Raw genomic sequence first — 23,957 nt, forward strand, 5'->3', positions numbered from 1 at the left:
TATAGATCTACTGCATCTTAATCACTGCCCTGATGACAGACATTCAGGTACTTTGTGCAAAACATGCTTTTTTTGTTTGATCTGGTGTTTTCCTTGGTTAGCTATTAGATGCATGCCTATTAAAAGATGTCTGCTGCCTACCCAGAAGATGGGCAATCCCACAAGATTCTGCCTGGCAGTTTTCTCCTGTGGATTTAGTTATAGGCGATTCACCTTACACACAGCCAGACATACCACTAAGTGTTTCACCTAAAAAAAAACCCGGTTTATTCCCCTGGTCATTGCCCATGCCAGTGCTGGGATTTACTCTTGTGTAGAAAGTCGAGGGCTGGAGATGCTGCAGCTTGTGCACAGCCTGCCAGAACTGGAACCCAGGATCCTCATACTGGTGCTATACTCTTGTTTGTATTAGATGAAGAAAGAAAAAAGGGCATCCTAATCAAGAATGATGAATGAGCAAGATTTTTTTGTCTCTAAATAATAGTTACAGTTTTGCTTTTAATGTTGTTTGCTTTAACTCTCTAATGGTGTTTGGTCTTTTGGCCAGAATGTTTCTGGGCTCATTGTCAAATGCTCAGCTTTCCTTGAAACGATGTCCTTTAACTTGCCCTAATTTTTTGGGTATTTTTCAAATTGCTCATTAGTTGGATTTCTTTGGCACATACACAGGTAGGAATCTTTGGGGCCTTTGGGGAGCACAGTTTATTTTGCATGGTTGCTGTGGAACCAGCACAGTGGCAAAGCTCCTTTTTAGAGATACTGAGGACCCTTGCTTAAAAATGGGTTGAGTTGAGAACTGGGGCCTAGGCCATTTTTAGCCTTGTAAGATCCAGTTTGGTGGCAGGCGCAAAGGAGAGGTAAGCCTTCCCATCCCTCAGTCCCTCAGGGCACAGCCCCCCCCCCTTCCCTCCCTGAGCTCCTCTCCAGTGAAAGAAGAGGCCAAAGGCTGCCAGAAAGTGCTCTGCTTTTATGCTGTCCTCTCTGGAAGGATCAGGGATTTCTCTGCTAGCTCAGGTCCATGCCCACGTGGTGTTCGGGAAATACTCCCAGGGCCAAGTAAACAGTTTGGAGGGGTATTTATAGAGTTGTGGGCAGTTCTTATATAGGAGTGACAGCTGACATTTCCCGGGCACTTACTACACACTAGACTCTGTGTTTGCACTTGGCACCTACAGCAGCCCCATGGGTTAGGGACCACAATTTGGGAGTCGGCCTCAGTGGTCCAGCTTCTCCCTCATACACAGGCCAGCCCCTCATCATTTTGCCTTCTGTCCCATCTCTTAGCGGATCTCCAGGGCCTTGAGTTCTTGGTTTTTGTTGTTGTTGTTGGTGGTGGTGGTGGTGGTGGTGGTGGTGGTGGTCATGGTCATGGTCATGGGGTTTGAACTCTGGTCCTGGGCACTATCCCTTGAGCTCTTCAGCTCAAGGCTACCACCCTACTCCTTGAGCCACAGTGCCATTTCCCATTTTCTAGTGGTTAATTGGAAAGATCAGAGTCTCACAGTCTTTAGTGCCTGGGCTGGCTTTGAACCATGATCCTCAGATCTCAGCCTCCTGAGTAGCTGGGATTACAGGCATGAGCCACTGCATCCAGCTTGGCTCAAGTTCTTGGTTAGTGGGCAGCTGTGGGCAGCTGATATGACGGTTTCTCTAGTCTTCTCATGCTCTGTGCCTGAATCTACTCAGAACCCGCCCCCCTTGCTGGAAGCTGCACTCCCCCACCACTGCCCACTCCCTACATCTTAGCACCTGCTGCCTGGGGACTGCAGAGCAGTACAGGAAGTTCCCTCCCAAAGACCCTGGGGTCCTCCTGTGCCAGCACTAATGCTGCAGTCTGGGGAGGAGTGCTCAGAGCACTCCCTTCTTCACCGGGGAGCCCAGTGTGAGTGGGTTATAGCTTATTCACAACTAGACTCTGAAATAGCTTGCTCTAACTAATTCACAGCTACTACCCAAGTTCTGGGGTGCTGATTTATTACCCTCTTTCTGTAGACTTGATGGTCATCTAAAAGGTAGGTCTGCTGTCATAGCCAGGAGCAGACCTTCCCTGCTTTTCAGTGGTGAGAGCCTTCCTTACCTAAGATAGTTCATCCCTTGTGGGCTGCAGAGCCCAAGGCTTTAAAACATCACTGTGGCGTGTAGCGCCGCTGCGGGATGAGGTCATGTTCCAGTCGATGCTGCCGCAGCGCTTCTTGATTGCTGTGATGTAATCTTCTTGATTAATGTGATGTAGTTTGGGTTCAGATCTGCTCTCAGCACCATTATGGAGCAGGATAAAATTATCTGAAGTAATATGTAATGTATGAACTCAGGAGGGAAGAATGGGAGTTAATTAGCAAGGGGCAGAAATTGCCAAGAGTAGTGCAGGCAGAGGCACCAGATATGCAAAGGCCCTGTGTTGGAAGGATGTGGCAGATACCCAGGAGTCAAGGTATAGCAGTGCTGACAAGCCCAGAGCCCATGGGGCCTCTGGGTGGGGCAGGGCTGAGGGAGGCCTCAGGGATGCCATGTGTCCAGAGTCATCAGGGTGGGTGCAGTGAAGGGACATGTAGAGGAGGCGCCAAAGTAAGAGGTGTGGTTAGAAAAGGGTAAAAGGGATGGGGTGAAAAGGGCTTAAGTGGTAGAGTACTTGTCTAGCAAGCGCACAAGCCCCTGAATTCAAACCCCAGTACTGCAGAACCAAAAGGGGATGGGGAGGGGTGAGTCGGCTGCTTGTGCTCAGATACCCTGCTGGCCATTCCAGCAAGCTTTGCAGCCTGGCCATGTCACCAGAGCTGTGCCTGGGCTCAGGCCCTTGGAGCAGCACCCCCCAGATCCGTGGGGTCAGATTCCCTTTCCTCCCAAGCGGGCCTTGCTGCTTTGAAAAGGCATTGGAGAGCCTGGCCATGCCCTGCCTCCACCCACCTGCTGGAAACTTTGCTGGCCTGGTCAGCCATCTTTGGGGTGGACAATCCATAGAATCTCCAGTCCACTCAACAGGAAATGGCTCAGAGGCCCTGCCTTTGTGAGAACAATCTGTATGGGCCCTGCCTTCTCGCCGCCATGGTGCAAGCAGTGTCTGCATGGCCTGCATTTTATGTATATCTGGACAGTATCTGAGTTTCTTTGTTAAATGAGACCCACCTTCGGGATTACTACATACAGATCCTGAGGCCAGGAGGAAACTACAGGTCTGGGGTCCACTTTATGACGGGCATTTTCTGTCCCAGTGGGGCATTCTCTCCTCCCAGAAGAATTGTGGGGACAAATGACAAGGGATGGGAAGTGGCTTTGTACTGGGACATGGAGAAATGGTCCATAAATGAAATTATTAGGTCATCATTTATGCGTTAATAGCCTAAAAGCAGGAGTGAGGGCTCACAAGAGCCTTGTGAGTGAGGGCAGGAATGGGCCCTGGCTGCTGACAAGCCATTTGTCCTAGCTGGGGAGAGCAGAGGGGGAGGGGCGTCCATTAAGTCCTGTGATCACAGGAAGGATGGCTCCTTCCTCCCCTGGGGCTGTCTGGGCTGGTCTGCAGGGCCTTCTCTAAAGCATCCTAACAGAAAGCCTTTTAGGATCTTAGTTTCTGAAATGAACAGAAATGTAATGCCAGCTCAGCTGACCTCGGGAACCAATGCCCACATGGCTTATCCTTCTGGTTAGGGTCTAGGTCACCTTGTCACCAGCAGCCCAGCCCCCCTGCTTCTGTTAGAGTTGTCTGAGGAGACTGCAGAGTGTGTCTTTCTCCTGGGAGGGGTGGGTCCAGAGAATGATTGGCACTTGGAACCATGGTCTGCAGGGTCTGATGATGACTCCAGGCTGGGTCTCTGAGAGGAAGGGACCAGTGCTCAGACCCTGCTGCCTCCGGGTGAGGAATGGCCAGAATTGCTAATGGTTCTCAGCAAAGCTCAGAACCATTATTGGGTTGGCTTGGATGAAGGCTGCACTCAACAGAGCCCAGTTTGTAGAGTTCAGCCTGTCAGCACACACAGGGCCATCTTCCCAGTGTGCTCGGCATCTCGTGCCCTGCACTGAGGCTGCGCCTGCCCAGCTGATCACAGTTCTTCATCCGTCTCCATCAGGGCTCTGGGTCAAGACTCCCTGAGTGGCCTGAGGCTGCATTAAGCCTCTCAGGATGACTCCTTTCTCCCTCCAGATGGCCAGCAGCTCCCCAGTGATGACTCTGGCCTGAACAGAACACTTCCCAGCATAGCCCCTGTTCACCTGCTGCAGTGACTGCGGTCGATGACGAGGCATCTGTAGTCAGGATAGGAGTGGCACTCGTGGCCGCCTCCTGGGCTGTGGAGTTCCCATCTGCAGGGAAGTCAGCAATGTCCTTATCCTGTTGAGCTGGTGAGAACATAGTGTTGGATGCCACTGGAGACCTTCTTGGGGCCCAGATGGGCCTGCTTAGTTCAGGTTGGTCCTGATGATCCCAGAAAGCCCCGGACACGAGGATTTCCCGTGGGAGCCTCTGGGAGCCGTCTGGAGGTCATAGGGAGGCTGGCCCCTGAGGAGGTCTGTCGCCAGCACCAGAACGCTGCCAGTCTCATCTGCTGCGGGGTCATGTGCTCCCTGCACACCCTGGGCTGTTTTAGCGAGATGTCTGCCCGTAGGAATGGAGATTCTGTGGACATCTCTTGTGCCTCCCATACCTTAATGACTACAGAATGCCATCCAGAGTGGCTGACTGACCAAAGCAGCTCAAATATGACTACTTGTTTAAGCCGTATTTAAATTGCTTGCAAATGTAATGTCACCCTGTGATTGGGAGTGGGGGGCACTGAGGGGCTCGTGTGCACGCATGTACTGTGTCAGGGCTGGGGAGACGGCCCTGAAGTCCTAGGATACTTCAAGGTGTGTCTGAGAGTTAGAGTCTCCATAGGAACCCTGGACACACGCTCTGTGCTTTTGAGGTTATCTATGGCTGCTCTCCTGGTGCCCTCCTGGGTGCTGGGCACAAGCAGGTGCAGCAGGCACAAGAGAGAGTCCAGGCAGACTGGGAGTGTGGCCTAGTGGTAGAGTGCTTGCCTAGCATGCATGAAGGCCCGGGTTCCATTCCTCAGTACCACATGTATAGAAAAAAGCCGGAAGTGGTGCTGAGGCTCAAGTGGTAGAGCTCTAGCCTTGAGAAAGCCCCAAGGACAGTGCTTAGGCTCTGAGCTCAAGCCCAGGACTGCCCCCCCCAAAAAAAACATAGTCCAGGCAGTATGGGGCACACATCAGCAGGGTCAGCAGGGTGGCCTGTGCTGGCAGGCCACTTTGCCTGAGGGGAAGTTTGCTTAGGCTGGGAGATGCGGATGAGGGCAGGGATGGTGCACAGGGCAGAAGAAGAGCCATCAGGGATCCCACGAGAAGCTGCATCGCAAGGTCCGGGCCAGAGAAGGCCAGGGCAGAGAGCCAGACACAGCTCTGGGCCAGCTCTGCAGTTGCCAGACCCCAGGTCAACTCTGAAGGTTTGCTGAAGCTGTATAGGTAAACTGAAGGCTTGCCAGAGCCATGTCGAGTCCCCCCAGCTGCCACTGGGTAACGGAGGGGAGAGGGAGAGGACGTGGGCTGGTTTTGCTGCGGTGGATCCGGTTGTGGAGGAAGCCCCGTCTCCGACCTTGTTTTCAAGTCCGGGGCATCCAGAGCCCTGCAGACCTGCCACTACACTTTTGGGGTGCCCCAAGGGGGTGCTGGGGCATGGCCGGCTTCGTCCTCCAGTGCCAAGGCTGCAGGGCTCGTGGGTGCTCCACCCTCGGTCCCTTGCCCACCTCTCCCTGGCATAGGACCACCCCAGTCCACACAGTGCCGCACTAGGGTCTCGGGAATGGTGGGGGCTTGGCCCAGGGAAGCCCTTCCTCCTCCTGGCGGGAGCCACTGCCCACTGCCGGCTGCTGGAGGGCTTCTCACCGCCGCCAGGGCTGGGCTGCTGGAGGGCCTATCACTGCCGCCAGGGCTCACGCTCTTTAACCAGCCCCTGCTGTTGGACGGTGTGCTGTGAGGCCCGCACGCCGCCACCTCTTCTCACTCAGAGGCAGTAGTTTCCTGTTGGATGATTCTGGAAGTATAACACAATTGCTGATGGGATGCTGCCGTTGCTCCCGAGGGACTGGGTGCACCGGTTGGTACCCACCGCACAGCCCCAGCGTGTTTCCTGCTAGTCTCATGTGCCTTGTTTGGTGGTCTAAGTGTCTGTGTCATCGGGTTTCCCCGTGGGGCCTGTGCACGGGGGAGGGGCAAATGGCGCAGGGCCTCCCTAGATGCCGAGCTGTGGGGGAGCCGGGGTGCCATCCTCTCCGTGCCCGCAGCGGCATGTTCTCAGCGTGTGAGGAAGGGCACACTGTGGGCACAGGTAACATAAGCACATAGCCCACATTTGCCCTTGGCACTTTCCAGTGCTGGGCCCGGCCTTGAATTACTCTGGTAGCTTTTCCAGAAAGCTGGATTGGCTTCAGATTTCCCCTATTTCGGTGGTGGTTGGGTGCTGGAGGCCTTGAATGGGTGGGGAAGGAGCAAAGCTTGGACGCTGGGGAGAGACCCTGGACACCTACAGCCACCCCTTCTTCTGCGAAGTGCCCCCTCCTATACTGGACATGCAGGGCGCCTCTGAGGGGCTACCCCCAGGTGCCTCTCAGGACCCCATGCAGCTGGGGGGATTCATGGGCTAGCTTGCCTGCCAGGTCAGGAGGCCCCGGGCTTGCAGCCCTGCTTGTCCTCATTGTGGGGCAGCGCTGACCAGGACCTGGGTCTCCTGCAGGCCACCGGATGCCAGAATGGCTGCCACGAACCTGGAGAACCAACTGCACAGTGCTCAGAAGAACCTGCTCTTCCTGCAGCGGGAGCACGCCAGCACGCTCAAGGGGCTGCATGCCGAGATCCGCCGGCTGCAGCAGCACTGCACAGGTGCACCGGCCGTTGGCAGGACTGGTGGGAGGGGAGGGGGGACGCGGGAGCCGCTGTCCATGCAGGGCTGAGCCACACCCACTCCCTGGCCCACGGGTGTTCCCCCTCCCTGCTGGGATGTTAACAGATGCACACTGCAAGGCCAGAACTTGCTCTGCATTTTGGAGCCAGTAACTAGACCATCCTGTGTGCTGTGTGGGGATGAAGAAGGGCGTCTCGGAAGGGGTGCCCACCTCACAGCCCCAGTGAGAACAATGGCCGCCCATACTGGTGCACCTCTCACACTGGCCTCTGAACTGCCAGCCCTGTGTGCTGTGGAGTGCCCGTCTTGGAAACATGCTATTTTCAAAGCTGTTGAAGGCTACGAATTCTCCCAGAACAGAACTCATGTGCACCCTTTCTTCTTTCAGATTTAACGTATGAGCTGACCATCAAAAGTTCTGAACTAACAGGTAAGAACAACCCTGGGAGCTGAGGGTTGTGTCGCTGTTTGCCACAAGGTCATTCCTTCCCACGGGCCACACATGCAGAGCCTCTGGGCTGGGAAGGGAGGTCCCCGCGGCTAGGCCAGAAGGAAGTCTGGGCCCCTCAGTTACTCACGGGCCACTAGGTGCTGGAAGAGAATTCCTTGTCTTGATGCACATTGAGATGTCTGCTGCGTGCTTTTCTGGATTTTCTGCTGTTCCCACCATGCATGTGAATCCCCTCTGCAGATGCGGCCCCCTCTGGGGGCTTGGCAGAGCAGCCTCCCTTCCCGTGTCCCCAGAACCTGGCACAGGCCTGGCACAGGGCAGGAGTGCTTGGCACTGGTACAAGCAGTGGGCTCATGGCTGGGTAGCCCTGAACATTGCCTACCAGCCCTCTCAGGACTCTAGTCCAGAGCCACCTGAGATCCCCAGGGCACGCCCCTAATGGCAGTGGGAGCCTAGGGCCTGCAGGGCAGCTCACACAGGCCATAGCCCTGCCCTGAGGCCCCCCTTAGGTGGTTAGTGCCATGCCCCAGCCCCCGTGGAAGCTAGACTCTTGGTCCCCATACCATTGTCTACTGCCTGCTCCTCTCTTCCCACCTTCTTTCCTGAGTGTGGGAAGGTACCATGGGGCCCTCGGGTATTAGAACAGGAGCCTGCCTTCAGGAGTTTTCCTCCAGAGCAAGGCCTCCAGACTCCCTGAAGCTTCCCGGAACTGGGGACAAGATTCCAGCACTGCCACAGAGGACACTGTATGGGAACGTCATGTGGTGATGCCAGGGCAGGGATACCTTGGTCCCCTCTTGGCCAGGCATCTGTAGCAGTAGAGGGCATGCCAGTGGCCTCTTGAGGTGTTGGATCTCAGCTCCAAGCTCCCACCCCAGGACAGACTCTTGGGTGCTGGCAGTGCTGTGTGAGTGGAGCTGGGTGGTTTGAAGAGCCTCGGGGGAAATCATAATCATGGTCCCCTTCAGTATATGCCAAATGTGCCTGACCCTGAGAAGCACAGACACAGGCCCGAGACTCCTGCATTCCTTTCCCAGCAGACTGAATGCCCAAGGTTGGAGGGGCCTGGATATCTGCTTTTTTTTGTTGTTGTTTGTTTTTGCTGCTCCAGGGGCTTGAACTCAGGACCTAAGCTCTGTCCCTGAGCCTATGAGACATCTACTTTCACTGTCCCTGAGCCTATGTATGAGGCATCTACAGAGACAGAGACAGAGACAGAGACATTTATGTTAAGATCTGTACGAGCTCCCCCAAGTAGCGCCCAGCAAATGGGGCCCAGTAAGCATCCCTGTGAGCCAGGCTGCCCCTGGGGCGGGCGGGAAGCTCTGCCCAGGAGGATCTGGCTCTTGGCCACAAAAGGCCCTGAGCTGGGAGCCCTGGGCTCCATCCGGGGGCAGTTCCCACCAGAGCCCAGGGCCATGGTGAGCACCCCAGCAGCAGGACTCGGCACAACCAGGGAAAGGCTGTTCTGGAACATTTCAGCCTCTCTCAGCCCTTGACAGCACAGCCTGGGGAAAGGCAAAGGCTTTCCGGAGAAGAGCGGGAGAGAGGGTCCTAGGTAATGCACCGGGTTGGGGCTGCCACTGGACCACCTGAGCCACGGCTCCACTCCCACCTCTGTGCCGGCTAACTGGAGATATTTGAACTTGGATTCTCGTATTTCAGCCCCCTGAGTAGCAGAGTGCAGCCGTGAGCTGCCACTGCTGGGCAGACGCGGGAATTCTGGACGCTGAGGTCCCAAAGCGGAGCTCTGGGCTGGACGGGCGGATGCCCCGCCGGGGGTGTCGCCCGAGGCCGGGGTTCCGATGCCCTGAGCTCGCCGTGACCTGGGGATCCGGGAGGCAGAGGGGCCCGGAAAGCCCCGGGCACGGCGGTGGGAGGCGAGGGCTCTAATGCGGCCCTGGGCGCGGCGGCTTCTCTCCGCGGCAGGCGATGGCTCCTCCAGGAGCAGCGAGCTCAAGAGGCGCTGTGCTGAGCTGCAGGCCCAGCTGCAGGCCAAGGAGGAGGAGAACGAGGAGCTGCTGAAGGAGCTGGAGCAGAAGAGCGCCGTGATGGCCGTGCTGGAGAACACCATCCGCGAGCGGGAGAAGAAGTACCTGGAGGAGCTCAAGGTGAAGAGCCACAAGCTGGGCCTGCTGTCGGCCGAGCTGGAGCAGCGGGCGGGCACGGTGGCCTACCTCACGGCGCAGCTGCACGCCGCCAGGAGGAAGCTGCTGGGCTCGGGCGGCGGCGGCGCGGACGCCAGCCCGGCCGGCAGCCCCCTGGCCGGCTACAAGCCGGCGCCCCCCCGGGACCGGCTGCCCGAGACGCCGCGCCGCCGCATGAAGAAGAGCCTCTCCGCGCCCCTGCACCCCGAGTTCGAGGAGGTCTACAGGCTCGGGGCCGAAAGCCGCAGACTGCACCTGCGGGAGCCGGTGGACGCCATGCCCGACCCCACCCCGTTCCTGCTGGCCCGGGAGTCGGCCGAGGTCCAGCTCAGGGAGCGGCCCCTGGTCATCCCGCCCATCGCCTCGGACCGCGGCGCCGGCGGGCCGCAGAGCCCGGCCCGGGAGAAGCCGCACAAGGCGCACGTCGGCGTGGCGCACCGCATCCACCACGCCAGCCCGCCCCAGGCGCAGCCCGAGGTGGAGACGCTGGCGGTGGACCAGGTGAACGCGGGGAAGGTGGTGCGGAAGCACTCGGGGACGGACAGGACTGTGTGAGGCCGCCCGCCGCGCCGCCGCCGCCCGGCCCGAGCGCCCCTCGCATGCCACTCCGCCTCCTCCCGCCCGCAGGACCGCGGCCCGCAGCCTCGACGCCCGCCCGCCCGCCCGCCACCGCTCCCAGCCCCTCCCGGCCACCACGCACGCGCCTCGAGCACCGGGCGAGCCGGGCCGGGCGGCACCGCGCCAGCAGCCGCCGCCGCCGCGCAGCAGCGCACGAATGTCCCACGAGCTGAACCAGATGGCGTCTCCTACGTGCACAACCCCAACGTGCGTTCATCTTTTCTTTGTTTTATCCAGAATGTTCAAGATCCCAACAAACTTTATTTTCTAAACCTGCCTTCCTTCTGTTTCGTGTGTTTTGTTCAACCGCCCGGGGCGGCGGGGAGACTCGGCCCCGACATTTAACCAACTTGCTGGTTCCCAGGCCATGCTCTAGGCTGTTCTACCAGCCCGAGGCACCCGGGGGCCTGCACACCCCGGCCAGGCCAGCGCGCCAGGCCGGCCTCCCCCCCCCCCCCCCCCCGGTGCTGACCCCCGCCGCGGGCGTCCTCCAGGCCCCGCTCCCCATGCTGACCCCCGCCGCGGGCGTCCTCCAGGCCGGGCCCCCGGTGCTGACCCCCGCCGCGGGCGTCCTCCAGGCCCCGCTCCCCATGCTGACCCCCGCCGCGGGCGTCCTCCAGGCCCGGCTCCTCGGTGCTGACCCCCGCCGCGGGCGTCCTCCAGGCCAGGCCCCCGGTGCTGACCCCCGCCGCGGGCGTCCTCCAGGCCGGGCCCCCGGTGCTGACCCCCGCCGCGGGCGTCCTCCAGGCCGGGCCCCCGGTGCTGACCCCCGCCGCGGGCATCCTCCAGGCCCGACTCCCCCGTGCTGACCCCCGCCGCGGGCGTCCTCCAGGCCGGGCCCCCGGTGCTGACCCCCGCCGCGGGCGTCCTCCAGGCCCGACTCCCCCGTGCTGACCCCCGCCGCGGGCGTCCTCCAGGCCGGGCCCCCGGTGCTGACCCCCGCCGCGGGCGTCCTCCAGGCCCGACTCCCCCGTGCTGACCCCCGCCGCGGGCGTCCTCCAGGCCGGGCCCCCGGTGCTGACCCCCGCCGCGGGCGTCCTCTCCGCAGCCCAGCGCAGACCTGGCAGGCAGGCCCGAGGCGCCACTCCCTCAGCCCGGGCCGCCCTCGGAGCCCCACACACAGCGCACCCGGGAACTCTCGGGGAGCAGTGACACACTCGGCCTGGTTTAATAGAGACGCAGTGGCTGGTTTCAGTCAGAATTCAGGGTGAGGCACACGCCCTGCAGCACCCAGTGAGAAATGTGCCTCGTGGTGAAGAGATCCGCTTCGAAAACCAGGCCGACGCCCATGGCGTTCCTCCTCATGGAGGTGGTGTAGACCGGTGTCCGGAAGGTGTTCTGCGAGGGGGGGGCGGCGGTGAGGCGCCAGCATGCGACGGGGCGGGGCGGGGCGGGGCCTGGGCGGGGCGAGGGAGGGGCGGGGCCGGGCGGGGCCGAGGGCGGGGCTAGGCCGAGGGTGGGGCGGGCGGGTCAGGAGCAGGTGGGGGCGGGGCTGGGCCGAGGGTGGGGCGGGCGGGTCAGGAGCAGGTGGGTGCAGGGAGTGGGTGGGCGTGGCCGAGGGCGGGGCGGGCGGGTCAGGAGCAGGTGGGGGCGGGGCTGGGCCGAGGGTGGGGCGGGCGGGTCAGGAGCAGGTGGGTGCAGGGAGTGGGTGGGCGTGGCCGAGGGCGGGGAGGGCGGGTCAGGAGCAGATGGGGGCGGGGCTGGGCCGAGGGCGGGGCTAGGCCGAGGGTGGGGCGGGCGGGTCAGGAGCAGGTGGGGGCGGGGCGAGGGCGGGGTGGGGCGGGCGGGTCAGGAGCAGGTGGGTGCAGGGAGTGGGTGGGCGTGGCCGAGGGCGGGGAGGGCGGGTCAGGAGCAGGTGGGGGCGGGGCTGGGCTGAGGGCGGGGCTGGGCCGAGGGTGGGGCGGGCGGGTCAGGAACAGGTGGGGGCGGGGTGAGGGCGGGGTGGGGATTGGGTGGGCGTGGCCGAGGGCGGGGAGGGCGGGGCAAGAGCAGGTGGGGGCGGGGCGGGGCCGAGGGCTGGGCGGGGGTGGGGGGGGGGCCCCCTCCCATGCCAGCCTGAGAACTAGGCCCTGCAGGGATGCGCTCCTTGAGAGTGGCCGGGGCCGAGCAGGGGCACCGCTGCCCCCAGGAGCCCGTTGTGATCCGGGCTCTTACCAGTCCAGAGCACAGGACCTGAGCCAGAACCCGACCCAGCGGTGCCCACACACCAGTGTCTCCAGGCATTTACGCCGAGCTTTCCCCAGCCCTGGCGGGCCATGCCCCCATTTACAGAGGCACGGCAAGCCGGCGCGGTGGCTCCCGCCTGTGATCCTAGCTACTCAGGAGGCTGAGATCTGAGCATCAAGGTTCAAAGCCAGCCTGGGCACAGAAGGACCTGAGACTTTTCTCCAATGAACCTCTAGAAAATGGGAAGTTGGGGCTGTGGCTCAAGGGATAGGGTGGTAGCCTTGAGCTGAAGAGCCTGGACAACGCCCAGGCTGTGTTAAAGCCCCATAACACCCCCCAAAAAAGGCACCACTACAGGAAAGCACCTCCTGTGCCCGCGGTGCGGGGGAGGGGGGTTCACCTGCAGCTTCAGGCGGTGGGCCTCGATGGGGATGATCTTCAGAATGGGCAGATCCACCACCAGCACCTTGGGCTTGCTCTTGACAAGACAGCCTTTCTCTAAGTCCCAGTCGGCACCTTCCAGGTATAGTCCCGAGACAAAGCACCCTGGGGAACAGCAGAAGGGAGTCACATTCACCAGGACACCAGCTGTCCCACCACTGGCTGCTCCAGTGGACTCCCACACAGAACCACATCAAGCCCACTGAGCCCCTGCAGGACACTTCAGCCTTGTCCACCTTTCTGCCCTACCCAGCTCCCCAGACAGGATGCGCTGCAGACACCAGGGGAGCAGGCAGCAGGCACCTGACTGCAGAAATCGAATCTGAGATGGCCAGAGCTGGCACCCAGCAGTCCAGCTTCCCCGAAGGGGCTGGAGAGTAGGTAACAGAAGCTGGCAGAGGACACGGCCTTCGGAGGTGGCTCTGCAGGCAGGCGGGGCAGGGGCGAGGCAGTGATTTGCCCACTGGGATGTGGCATGGTCGGGTACTTGCCAGTGAGACCTAGTCTGCAGTTGGCTCTGTGAGCTGTACCCATCAATCCTCTGTCCTTAGATTGGCCCAAGAATCACTTCAATGGCCTCTGCCCTGGGCAGTATGGCCCAGGTCCAGCTCTGAGCCATCTGGTGCATAGTCAGTAACTGGCACCCCAGGGACCTGATACCTCTGCATCAGTCAGTGGCTCCACCAAGCCTGTCCACGGGTGAGACGGCTGTCAAAGTGGACGGTGAGCTAGCTCTGTGCAGCCCCAACCCGAGAGCCAGCTTTCCGTGCACGTCAGCCAGTCGACTGTACGACCTCCAAACCTCGGGATGGTGTGCGGAAATGAAGGGCCACCATGCTTGTCGCTGCCCTCGGGAGGCCCGCACAGCACGCCGTACCTTGTCCTGCCCGCTCATTGACTTCATCGGCGTCTTGGAACTTGGTCACCTGAGTGAACAGGGTGGACCTGTCCAGTGGCCAGCCGTTCTTCCGGCAGGTGGCCTGCACCAGTGCTGTGAGGTAGGACTCGGGGATGTGCAGCCCGGACAGCCACATGACGCTCGGCTCACTCTCGGTGACCTGGAGAGAAGGCAGAAAGTGGGGGAAACCTGGGCCACAGAGCCACGCCAAGGTCAACGCTGGCCCTGCGAGGTCAGTTCATGACAAAAGAGTGTAGGGGGGACACGGAAATGGAGGGACGGAGAGGGATGAATGCAGCAGTGGTACCCACTGGACACCATGTGGAAAAGAAACGATACAACTTGTAGGTGGGATGGGAGGAGAAACCTGGGAGACAGCAAGAGAGGGGGGACAGAAAGAGGAACGTACTCTGTACCTGACTCATTAAACGGTAATCTCTCCGTGCATCACATTTGTCAGTCATGGGGCTTGACCTCAGGGCCTAGGTGCTGTCCTGAGCCTTTTCACTCAAGGCTAGGGCTCTGCCACTTGGGTCCACAGCTCTACTTCCCATTTTTGGATGGTTAATTGGAGATGAGTTGCATGGACTTTTCTGCCTGGGCTGTCTTTGCACTTTGATTCTTGGATCTCATCCCCTGAGTAGCTAGGATTATAGGCATGAGCCACCAGTGCCTGGCTCGTACATCACCTTTTTTTTTTTTTTTTGCCAGTCCTGGGCTTGGACTCAGGGCCTGAGCACTGTCTTTGGACTTTCTCAAGGCTAGAGTTCTACCACTTGAGCCTCAGCACCATTTCTGGCTTTTTTCTAAGTGTGTAGTACAGAGGAATTGAACCTGGGTCTTCGTGCATGCTAGGCAAGCACTCTACCCTAGGCCACACTCCCAGCCTGTCATACATCATCTTTTTAATAACAATTTAAAAATTTTTTTGGCAGTCTCGGGGCTTGAACTCAGGGCCTGCGTACTGTCCTCGGGCTTTCTTAAGGCTAGATCTTTACCACTTGAGCCACAGCACCATTTCTGGCTTTTCTTTTTTTTCGTATGTATGTGGTATTGAGGAATAGAACCCGGGTCTTTGTGCATGCTAAGCAAGCACTCTACCACTAGGCCAAACTCCTGGCCCATAATATTTTTTTTTTTAAAGGCAGGGTATGGTGGCTCACACCTCTAATCCTAGCTACTCAGGAGGCTGAGATATGAGGATCAAGGTTCAAAGCCAGCCCAGGCACTAAAATGTCTGTGATACTCTTATTAACCACCAGAAACCTGGAAATGGCATTGTGGCTCAAAGAATAGGGAGATGGCCTTGAACTGAAGAGCTCAAGGACAACTCCCAGGCCCAGAGTTCAAGTCCCACAATCGACAAAAAAAATTCTTAAAAAGGCCTACCATCTAGGTGGCAAATGCAGGAGCTGGCACAATGGGCAGCCTGGGGGCATGAGCCGCCATAGGCTTTGGCACAGAAGGGAAAGCACGGGAGGGGCAGACGGGAACTCCAGTGCAACTGGACACCATAACCAGATTCGCTTAACTGCCTGCATGTTACATCTTTCTTCTATGGAGAAGACACGGTACGCGAAGTCAAAAGGCCCAGGATCACTGGGAGAGGAGTACAGAGCCCTGGCACGGGAAAGGCGCCTTTCTCTCCAACGTAAACAGCTCACGGATAGTAATGAAAAAGCGGGAAGCCTCTGCCAAAATGAATCAAGATGCAAAGACACTTCCCAGAAAACACAAGATGTCTGAAAGCATCGAAAATGCATTCAGTAATCCATGAAGAAATGCCAAACAAACCGTTTTTTGTTTGGCTTGTCAGAGAGTGCAGCAAATGGCTCCATCCAGATACTTTGGGTCTGGCTTTTCTAGATCCCCTCCGAGGAGACCCTCAATATTTAAAGTGGACTCACTCTTTGAACCAGCTCGTCCACACAATTTACCCATGAGCTACACGCTCCGAAGACAGCACCAAAACATTGCGGACCAAAACTACACAGGGAAACCACCCAGCACCAAGAGGGGGCCAGGGGCAGTTTGAAGGTGGAGCACGCGTGTTTCAAAGTAAAAAATGAAAAGGGAAAAGATCGATGGGCTGGTGGAACCCAAAGACATTTCTAGAACACAAACTTCCACAAAAGGTTCCTACTGGGGAGCAGGGGACAGGGGTGGGGAGTGGTCGCAGGGCATCCAGGCAGGCCTTGAACTTGCGGACGGCGGGCCGTGTGGCACGTACCCACATGGTGTACTGGTGGAAGCGCCTCAGGAAGTAGACGATCCAGTTGCCCAGGGTCTTCAGGGTGTCGGGGGCCAGCTTTCTCCAGATGTTAGGAATGCTTCCCAGGAACAGAGCCCTGGCCACATCGTCTAACTCGTTGCTCATTCCGACCTCCCCGGCCAGAGCCTGTGGACCGAGGGGTGCGATCAGGTGACCTGCAGGGCGCAGGGGCGGCATGGGGACCGTGGGCCGGCGCTTACCCTCTGCAGCTCGGCCAGAGACTTGCTCATGCGTACCACCAGCTTGTTGAAGCGCCCCAGCTCCTGCAGGAGCACCACCGAGGTGGGCGTGATGCCCAGGCCCAGGTGCTTCCGGACCTGGTCCAGGTCAAACACCTTGGGCATCTTGTTCTCTATGTCCTTGGCCACCTGGCCAATGTAGTCATCGCGGCTGATGCCGGTGCTGGACTCGCCTGCAAGGGGGACGCGGTGAGAGCCAGCACGGTGGACCGGCCTGAGGGATGGCACCACACGGTGGGAGAGCCCTCAGAACGGAGCCGCCACGCCTCTGCCCTCCCCCGACGCCACACCACCTGTCTGCGGCTGCAGCTCCAGCAGGTGAGACCACATGTCTCGAGCCGCCTGCGTGTAGTAGCCGATCTCTGCGTTGGGGTGCAGACCAAACACCTCGGGAGTGTTTGCGAGCGGGAGGGCCTCGATCGCTTCTGGAATCACAGAGAACAAACAGGCGTGCTCGAGCCACCCTCGACTCCGGACACGCTCTGCTACTCCAACACAAACATCCGCTGACCAGCTGCCGTCACTGACTGCATGGATATGCCGGCCTGCGGGCTTGAACTGAGCTTCTTCAACCAAGGCTGCTGCGCTACTACTTGAGCCACAGCTCTACTTACAGTTGATTGCCAGTTAAGTGGAAATAAAGAGTCTCAGGGACTTTTCTGCCCAAGCTGACTTTGAACCACAATCTTTAGATCAGCCTCCTGAGCAGCTAGCCCACAGGTGTGAGCCACCAGTGCCCCGTCGATCTATTTTTGCACACAAGTCCTGCAGCACTCTGCCTGTTGTAACCAGATTTACACGGGATGGAATGGCTCAGCCAAGGACAGGACCCGTGAGGTGCACAGGCTCACCACAGAAGCCCAGGCGCCAGGCCACCCCCACCAGGCACAGGCTACAGTCACGAGCAAGAGAGCTGCCCGCTGGTGAACCCGCCAAGGCCTCACAGAGGCTGTCGACAAGCCGCCTTTCTTTTGGAGACATCTCACCGACAAACCTTTCCTTCACGTCCCCCACCGGGATTTTGTAGTCGACTTCCTTGTTTCGGAAGAAGTGGAATGGTTGGAAAGTATCAAAGATGAAGTCCCCCAGGTATTCGTCCATGTAGGTGGTCAGGATGCGGCGGTCGAAGCTGTCGATGGCGCGACCCCCGTACATGACCTGCAGCAGGGAGCCGGCCACGTCACACGCCGCGGCACGACCTCTGGCGCTGCATGCAGCCAGGCCTGCTCTTCCAGACGCTGCCCTGGGAAAGCGCGGGAGCCCGGAGGATGTGCCAGACAAACCCCCCGTGTTTCACAGCCACCACTCTGCAAGTCACTGCCCACGGCCCAGTGCTGGTGACAGGAATACACAGCTGGGGGACACCTGGCAGAGTGGGAACCCCTGGAGACCAAGAGGAGCTGGTGCTGAGCCTACGGGGCTCCCCAGGGTTCGGGAACCCGGCCCCTACCTCTCCAATGAGATACTTGAGGCTGCCCCACGGGATGCGGGGGTCGTGCTGCTCGAAGGCCTTGGTCAGGTAGGTGTTCAGAATCTCCATGCACACCTTAGGGGAGGGCAGGTGTGGTCAGACCAAACCAGCCAGGCTTTTCTAGAAAGCAGACAGAGCACAGGGCTGCTGTGCCAGTCCGGGGCAGCTGGGCCCCACCTGGAAGTCAGACTCGTTGAAGTCATAGCTGACGTTCCAGCCAATCTTCCCGAACTTCCTCCTCTCCTGCACCACGGCGTGGAAGAAGGCCAGCACGTAGACCAGGGACTTGAAGGCGGTGTGCGGGCACTGTTCCAGCATCTCATGGGAGATCTTGAAGTACGTGGCCCGCATGTTGAGCTTGAGCCCATTGGGCGGCTCTGTGACCACCTGCACAAGACGGGAAACAGCCCTGGAGCCACAGACCCGGGAGCGTGGCGAGATGGGTACCACATGCTCACTTCCTGCCCAGTGCGGTGGCAGCCACACGGAAGCCAGGGATAGGAGGGTGGCAGCGTAAGGCTGGCCCGGGCAGAAGTATAAGACTCTATCTGACAAAATCAATCAATCAATCAATCAATAATGCAAAATGGGGCTGGTGGGACCTGCCTAGCAAGCGTAAGATTCTGAGTTCAATCCTGAGTTTAACTGGAAAAAAAAAAAGGAAGGAAGGAAGGAAGGAAGGAAGGAAGGAAGGAAGGAAGGAAGGAAGGAAGAAAGGAAGAAAGAAAGAAAGATAGAAAGAAAGCTGGTGCTGAAAGCTGTGATCCTAGCTACTCGGGAAGCGGAGAACTGAGGATCATGGTTCAAAGCCACCTTGGGCAAGAAAGTCCATGAGACTCTTATCTCCAATTAATCACCAGATAAATCAGAAGTGAGGCTGTAGCTCTAAGTGGCAAAGCATGAGCCTTGAGCAAAAGAGCTCCAGGACAGCGCCTAGGCCCCAAAGTCAAGCCCCACGCCCCCCCCCCCCCCAGAAAAGGTAGACCTTCCGGCTCTTCAGACTCCCTTGACTGCCAACGTCTTGTCAAGAGCCCAGAAAGAAAGGAGGGCCGGGTGGGTGAGCAGGCCTGTGCCGACCTTGAGGGACTTCTGCAGGATCCCGATGGGGAAGCCCTTGGTGGGGTCCGTGGTGAGCCACAGGCGGAAGCTGGGGTGTGGCTTGCTGATCTTCTCCAGGGACTTCTCCAGGTCCTTCAGCCACTTGACCAGGAGGTGGCAATTCTGCAGCATGAGCCACTGCCCGCGAGCCACCGCTGTCTCCAGCAGCTGCAGCGCCACCTGCCGGGCAGGGAGGAGGGTGCCGTGGAGCACAGCCAGTCCCGTACTCCTGGACTGGGCACAGCCGGGCCAGGAGAAGCCAGCAGCATACCCTTCCCAGACAGCCTGACTGTCTCACAGTCACCCTCCCCTGGCCACCGGGAGGGGCAGTAGCACTGACCCAGAGAAGAACAAGGGGCAAAAACAAGCTCCCTTGCGCCAGCAAGACCCAGGCGTTGAGGAGACTCAGCGCGTGCCCCCCCTCCCCCCCACACCCTTTGCCTCTGTGGTAGGACAGGACTCACCCAACCAGCACCACCATTCCATCATGGTCTTACCATTGCACCAACAGTGGTGTTTACCCAGAGCCACACAGACAACACACAGCAAAGCCAGGACTGGAGGTCAGTCCACCGTGGGACTTGGATATCAGGACCCTGCATGGGCTGCAGGTCCACCCTGCCCGGGCCACCTGGCTCAGATCAGTGGCCACACTATCATCATCACCTTTCCCACGCCCGATCGCCGCTCTGTGGCCTGCGAGGCCGCGGGCAGGCGGGAAGGGCGAATTCAGCTTCCACCCAGGCACTGAAGGGTGCTGTGTCTGTGGCACCAAGCCTACCTTTTCCTGCCCCTGGCCCATGGCAAGGAACTTGAGGTGGTTGCCCCCAAAGCCCGTTCGCTCGGCCAACTTCATCAGATCGCTGGCGGGGTCGGAGCCGGGGCTCAGGATGAACACGATGGGAGAGCTGGGGGTGCTCTGCTCAAAGATGGCTTCAAAGCTGATCATCGGTGGCTGCACGTACCTGGCAGAGGAAAGACGCTTCGAACGCCTCCCTCGAGGGCCGCGCGGACCAGGCGGGAGGCACGCATCCGGTCAGTGCCAACTGCTGTGGGGACAGCATCTAGAAGCGTCTGCCTGCCTCTGTCTTCCTGGATTGAGAACCCACTCCACACAAGTGCTAACGTTCCATTGTCCCACCTAGCGCCAGTGACTCGGTCTGCACTGGGGTTTGACTGCCCTGCTGTGGGTGAACCCAGAGGTGGGGTGTGGCCTCGCCTCGTGTGCCGTCTCCCAGGGGCCAGCGTGCCGTGGGAAGCAGCTTTGCTCCCTAAGGCCCACTGCCACCCGTCTCTGGTGCTTCATTACTGCCGTGGGCCAAGATGGCCGTCCACACGGCGACAGATGGCTCCACAGAAACATTTGGGTTTCTAGTTTTGGAAAGAGAGGGTCCGGCTCCCAGGGCCTTGCCCCCACCCACCGTCAGCTCAGGACAGCAGCCCCGTGGACCAGGACCCCGTTCTCTTGTTTGCTAGTGTCCCCTTCCCATTCCAATGTCACAAGCCCACGCCCACCTGTCTGTGTAACCTTGTGCTGTCTGGTTGTCTTGGTGCTCTCGGCTGAAGCCACATTATCCCATGTGGCATGAGGGACTTCTACAGGGTCCCAGGGGGAGCCTTGGAGGAGTCCATGGTTACCCAGTGTGTGTGGGTGAGTGCAAATTCCTGAATGCCAAAAACACCGACAAGAAGGGAAGTGTGGCCTGGTGGTAGACCCGGGTTTGACTCCTTGATACCACATACATAGAAAAACGAAGTGGTGCTGTGGCTCAAGTGGCAGAGCTCTAGTCTTGAGAAAGCCCAAGGACAGTGCTCAGGCCCTGAGTTCAAGCCCAGGACTGGGGGGAAATAAAAAGACCTGACAAGCACGGCACTGCCGCTGACACTGTGACATCAAAAGATGGCGGCATCATCATCTGTGTGTTGCCTATCAACCTATTTACCATGTGTCATGCTGTTGAAATGAAGGTAATTAAGCGTCTCACCCATGGTCACCCTGTGCAGAGCACAGCTCCCGCCAGCCGGCCGCGACTGAGCCGCAGCGCACTTACTTCTCGCCCATGACTATGGTCACATAGTCCGTCACCGCCCGATACACGCGGTCCACGCGGAAGCAGCGCAAAATGAGCAACTTCTGGAAAGGTGTGATGTGTTTATCGTAGCCCAGGGGGAAGGGAAACTGCTCTAGTGAGTCCAGGTCGTACCACTGCATAAAAGGAAGAACATGGCCACCGCCACCTCAGAAAGGACGCAGTCTGCTGGGCGTGGTGGCTCACGTCTGTCATCCTAGCGACTCAGGAGGCTGAGATCTGAGAATCGCGGTTCAAAGCCAGCCCGGGCACTAAAGAACGTGAGACCCTTATCCCCAATTAACCTCTAGAAAACGGGAAGTGGGGCTCAAGGGGTAGGGTGGTAGCCTTGAGCTGAAGAGCTCAGGGACAGCACCCAGGCCCCAAGTTCAAGCTCCATGACTGACAAAAAGAAAGGACTCAGACTGCCCTTGCCCGCAAGCAGACTGGAAGCCACTGTGGAGGGGGCGGAGTTACAATGGATGAACTCCAGGCCACTCCACAATGTCTACAGCAAATCTATAAACTTCAGAGTGGGAAAACTAAGTCCCACTCACTGTGGACCCTCCAGTACCCATCTAGGGCTATGGTATTCAGTAGATGCTCAAGGTTCTTTTTTTTTTTTTTTTTGGTCAGTTGTGGGACTTGAACTCTAGGCCTGGGAGTTATCCCTGAGCACTTCAGCTCAAGGCCACCACCCTACCCCTTGAACCACAGTGCCACTCTGTTTCTTTTTTTCTAGTGGTTAATTGGAGATAACAGTCTCGTGGACTTTAGTGACCAGGCTGGCTTTGAACTGCAATTCTCAGCCTCCTGAATAGCTAGGATTACAGGCGTAAGCCACCGCACCTGGGCTCAAGGTGCTATTTCTTGAATGGAAGGAAGGAAGAATGGATGGATGGATGGATGGAAACATGTACAGATGAGTGGGTGGAGGATGGACGGAAGATGGATGGTGAATGATAGGTAGACATTGGATGGTGGAGGATGGACGGATGTAGAGACAGACGGTTTCTCTCGCACAGCTAGCTAGACTGGCAGGGAGCCATCTGGAGGGCTCTGAGGATGCAGTGCCCTTACGTCAGGGCCAGGTCTCAGTGTACAGCTAGAGCTTGCCAGCCATCAGGCAGGGAGGGGAGAGAGGAGAGCTCACCTCCTGCCAGACCGTCAGGTGGTTCTCCACATCATCGGGAAGATTCCCAAACTCTTCTGAAAACATTTCTGATAAAAGAATAATGTCTTCCCATCCCTGGTCTGACAGCCAAGAGCACGGCTTCTTCCTCTTGCTCTTCTCCAGGGAGATGTTTCCTAACCACAGAGGGGAACATGCCACGTGCTGCCTACGCTGCCCACTACTGCCCACACTATTCTGGTGCTGCCCACGTTGCCAGGGTACTGCAATGCCAAGTAAGCAGCTGGGCACTTAGACAGCTCTTGCACCAGAGGAAAGGGGGACCAGGAGGAGGGGTGGTGGCCAGCTTTGTCCGCTCAACCCAACCAGCCTGCTGGACTCCGCTTCAGCCTCTGTGCAATGAAGCTGAGCCATTCTGGGGCCAACCAGAGCTGGCGCATTAGCAGCCAAGCTGGGAGGAGGAGTTGTGGGCGGCCTGGCGGTCAGGACACACACGCTCCCCGTGGGTGGAGACCAGGTGCAAGCGGTGATCCAGTACCTTTCAAGAAGAAATCTAGCTGGTCCTGCGGGACCTGGCCATCAGCCTGCTCGATCTTGATGGTCATGTTGAAGGAGAAGAGCAGCTTGTGCCTCTCAAACAGCCCTGCAGGGACACAGTGCTCGGTGGGAAACCACCCGGGGCCCCATTCGCCCTCTTCATCTGCCCAGTGCTCAGAGGGAGCAGAAGGCCATCTGCAGCCGACTCTGTGCCCTGGTGGTCGGCAGCAGGCCACAGAGCCGCCATGGGCTGCCATGGGCTGCCATGGGCTGGTGGGGTGGTGGCAGACCACAGGCCTTGCCCGGGGCAGCTAAAGGCACCCCACCCTCGTGTGAGCCATGAGCCCCTCAGGAAGCACTGCGTCCTACGACCGGAGGATGGAAACCCAGGGCTGTGCCTGGCTGCGGTGGAGGTCGGGGGGGACGGGCGACCCTCATGCCTGGGGATTCGTCCTGGGTTTGTTAACAGAAATTATTTTTTTCATTTCTACTCAAATCATACATTTTGGGTGGGTGTTTTGTTTGTGCCTTACTGGAACTTGAACTCAGGGCACTGCCCCTTAGCTTTTTGCTCAAGGCTGGCATTTCTACCACTTGAGCACAGCTCCTCTTCTGGCTTTCTGGCGGGCAACAGGAGGTAAGAGTCTCACAGACTTTCCTGCCTGGCCTGGCTTTGAGCCCCGATCCCTCGGTCGAGGGCTCCCCCGTAGCTAGGATTTCAGGTGTGAGCCACCAGCGCCCTGCTTATCTTCAGTTTTAAGGTTCTACAATCCACGCATTCAATCTTTCGTATCTGTCGCCAGAAATCCATTCCGCTAGGATGAACTGGTATTCTGAGTGAGCGTGTGCGGCCCTGCCAGCGCCCTGCGGGTGTGCCCGTGTGTGGAACCTGAAGTGGCTCTCCCGGGGGGCGGCGGGCGCAGGGCGCGCAGGCGCGGCGGCGGCAGGGCGCGCAGTGTGCGCAGGCGCGGCGGCGGCAGGGCGCGCAGTGTGCGCAGGCGCGGCGGCCGGGCCGCGACTCGCACCTGTGCAGCCGTAGTTGTAGATGTTGAAGGTGAGCGTGTCCATGATGTTGCGCAGGCGCTTGGCGAGGATGGAATCGGGCAGCGACTTCTTCAGAGACAGCCCGAACACATCCAGGAAGGCGGTCAAGGAGTACTGGTACATGGAGTTGACCAGGGCCATCTCCGACAGCACGAAGAACAGGATGGCCCCCCGGCGGGCGGCCGGCCGGTAGCCGTCCCGCAGCCTGTCGATGTCCAGGGCCGTCTTCTCCGCCAGCTTCAGCTTCTCTGTCACCTGCCAAGAGGGGCCGGAGCGTGTGGCCCGCCCGGCCACGCCGAGCCTCGCAGCCCCAGGCCTCGGGACTAGTTAGGGGTGGCCTATCGCTTATATGCTCCGAACGTTCGCGACAGAAACCGGCAAAGATTCTCACTGTCCCCTTGACGAGACTGAAGGCCCGACCTCTGAGGCCAAAGCTAGCAGAGGGGGGAAGGTCCAGCCCAGAAACGGAGGGGACCTCAACCCAG

General features: G+C 59.0%; 2 protein-coding genes across 6 annotated transcripts in view; one reads left to right on the forward strand and one right to left on the reverse strand.

Moving 5' to 3' along the window:
• Ccdc92 (coiled-coil domain containing 92) overlaps window positions 1-10,382 on the forward strand; it is an 18,775-nt gene extending 8,393 nt beyond the window's left edge. For all 3 annotated transcript variants that reach the window (XM_090319871.1, XM_090319870.1, XM_090319869.1), the window contains exons 2-4: window positions 6,722-6,867; window positions 7,278-7,319; window positions 9,270-10,382. In XM_090319871.1, the coding sequence (XP_090175997.1) occupies window positions 6,738-6,867; window positions 7,278-7,319; window positions 9,270-10,042 (945 nt within the window). In that variant the 5' untranslated portion in view covers window positions 6,722-6,737 and the 3' untranslated portion in view covers window positions 10,043-10,382. The remainder of the gene's footprint in view (window positions 1-6,721; window positions 6,868-7,277; window positions 7,320-9,269) is intronic.
• An 864-nt stretch (window positions 10,383-11,246) lies between these two features.
• Window positions 11,247-23,957, reverse strand: part of Dnah10 (dynein axonemal heavy chain 10) — a 75,239-nt gene continuing 62,528 nt past the window's right edge. Inside the window, exons 65-79 of one of the 3 annotated variants that reach the window (XM_090319877.1) lie at window positions 23,454-23,727; window positions 22,430-22,534; window positions 21,913-22,067; window positions 20,742-20,896; window positions 19,472-19,655; window positions 18,670-18,870; window positions 17,770-17,979; window positions 17,572-17,667; window positions 17,108-17,279; window positions 16,415-16,546; window positions 16,083-16,294; window positions 15,841-16,008; window positions 13,590-13,770; window positions 12,672-12,817; window positions 11,247-11,443 (exon numbers count right to left, since the gene is read on the reverse strand). In XM_090319877.1, coding sequence (XP_090176003.1) covers window positions 11,297-11,443; window positions 12,672-12,817; window positions 13,590-13,770; window positions 15,841-16,008; window positions 16,083-16,294; window positions 16,415-16,546; window positions 17,108-17,279; window positions 17,572-17,667; window positions 17,770-17,979; window positions 18,670-18,870; window positions 19,472-19,655; window positions 20,742-20,896; window positions 21,913-22,067; window positions 22,430-22,534; window positions 23,454-23,727 — 2,538 coding nt within the window. In that variant the 3' untranslated portion in view covers window positions 11,247-11,296. Of the gene's footprint in view, window positions 11,444-12,671; window positions 12,818-13,589; window positions 13,771-15,840; window positions 16,009-16,082; window positions 16,295-16,414; window positions 16,547-17,107; window positions 17,280-17,571; window positions 17,668-17,769; window positions 17,980-18,669; window positions 18,871-19,471; window positions 19,656-20,741; window positions 20,897-21,912; window positions 22,068-22,429; window positions 22,535-23,453; window positions 23,728-23,957 lie in introns of those variants that run through there. The other 2 variants (XM_090319878.1, XR_016532906.1) reach the window with 2 other exon arrangements.

This window comes from Megascapheus bottae, chromosome 28 (assembly GCF_031878675.1).
Source record: "Megascapheus bottae isolate mThoBot1 chromosome 28, mThoBot2.hap1, whole genome shotgun sequence".
NCBI classification, from domain to species: domain Eukaryota; kingdom Metazoa; phylum Chordata; class Mammalia; order Rodentia; family Geomyidae; genus Megascapheus; species Megascapheus bottae.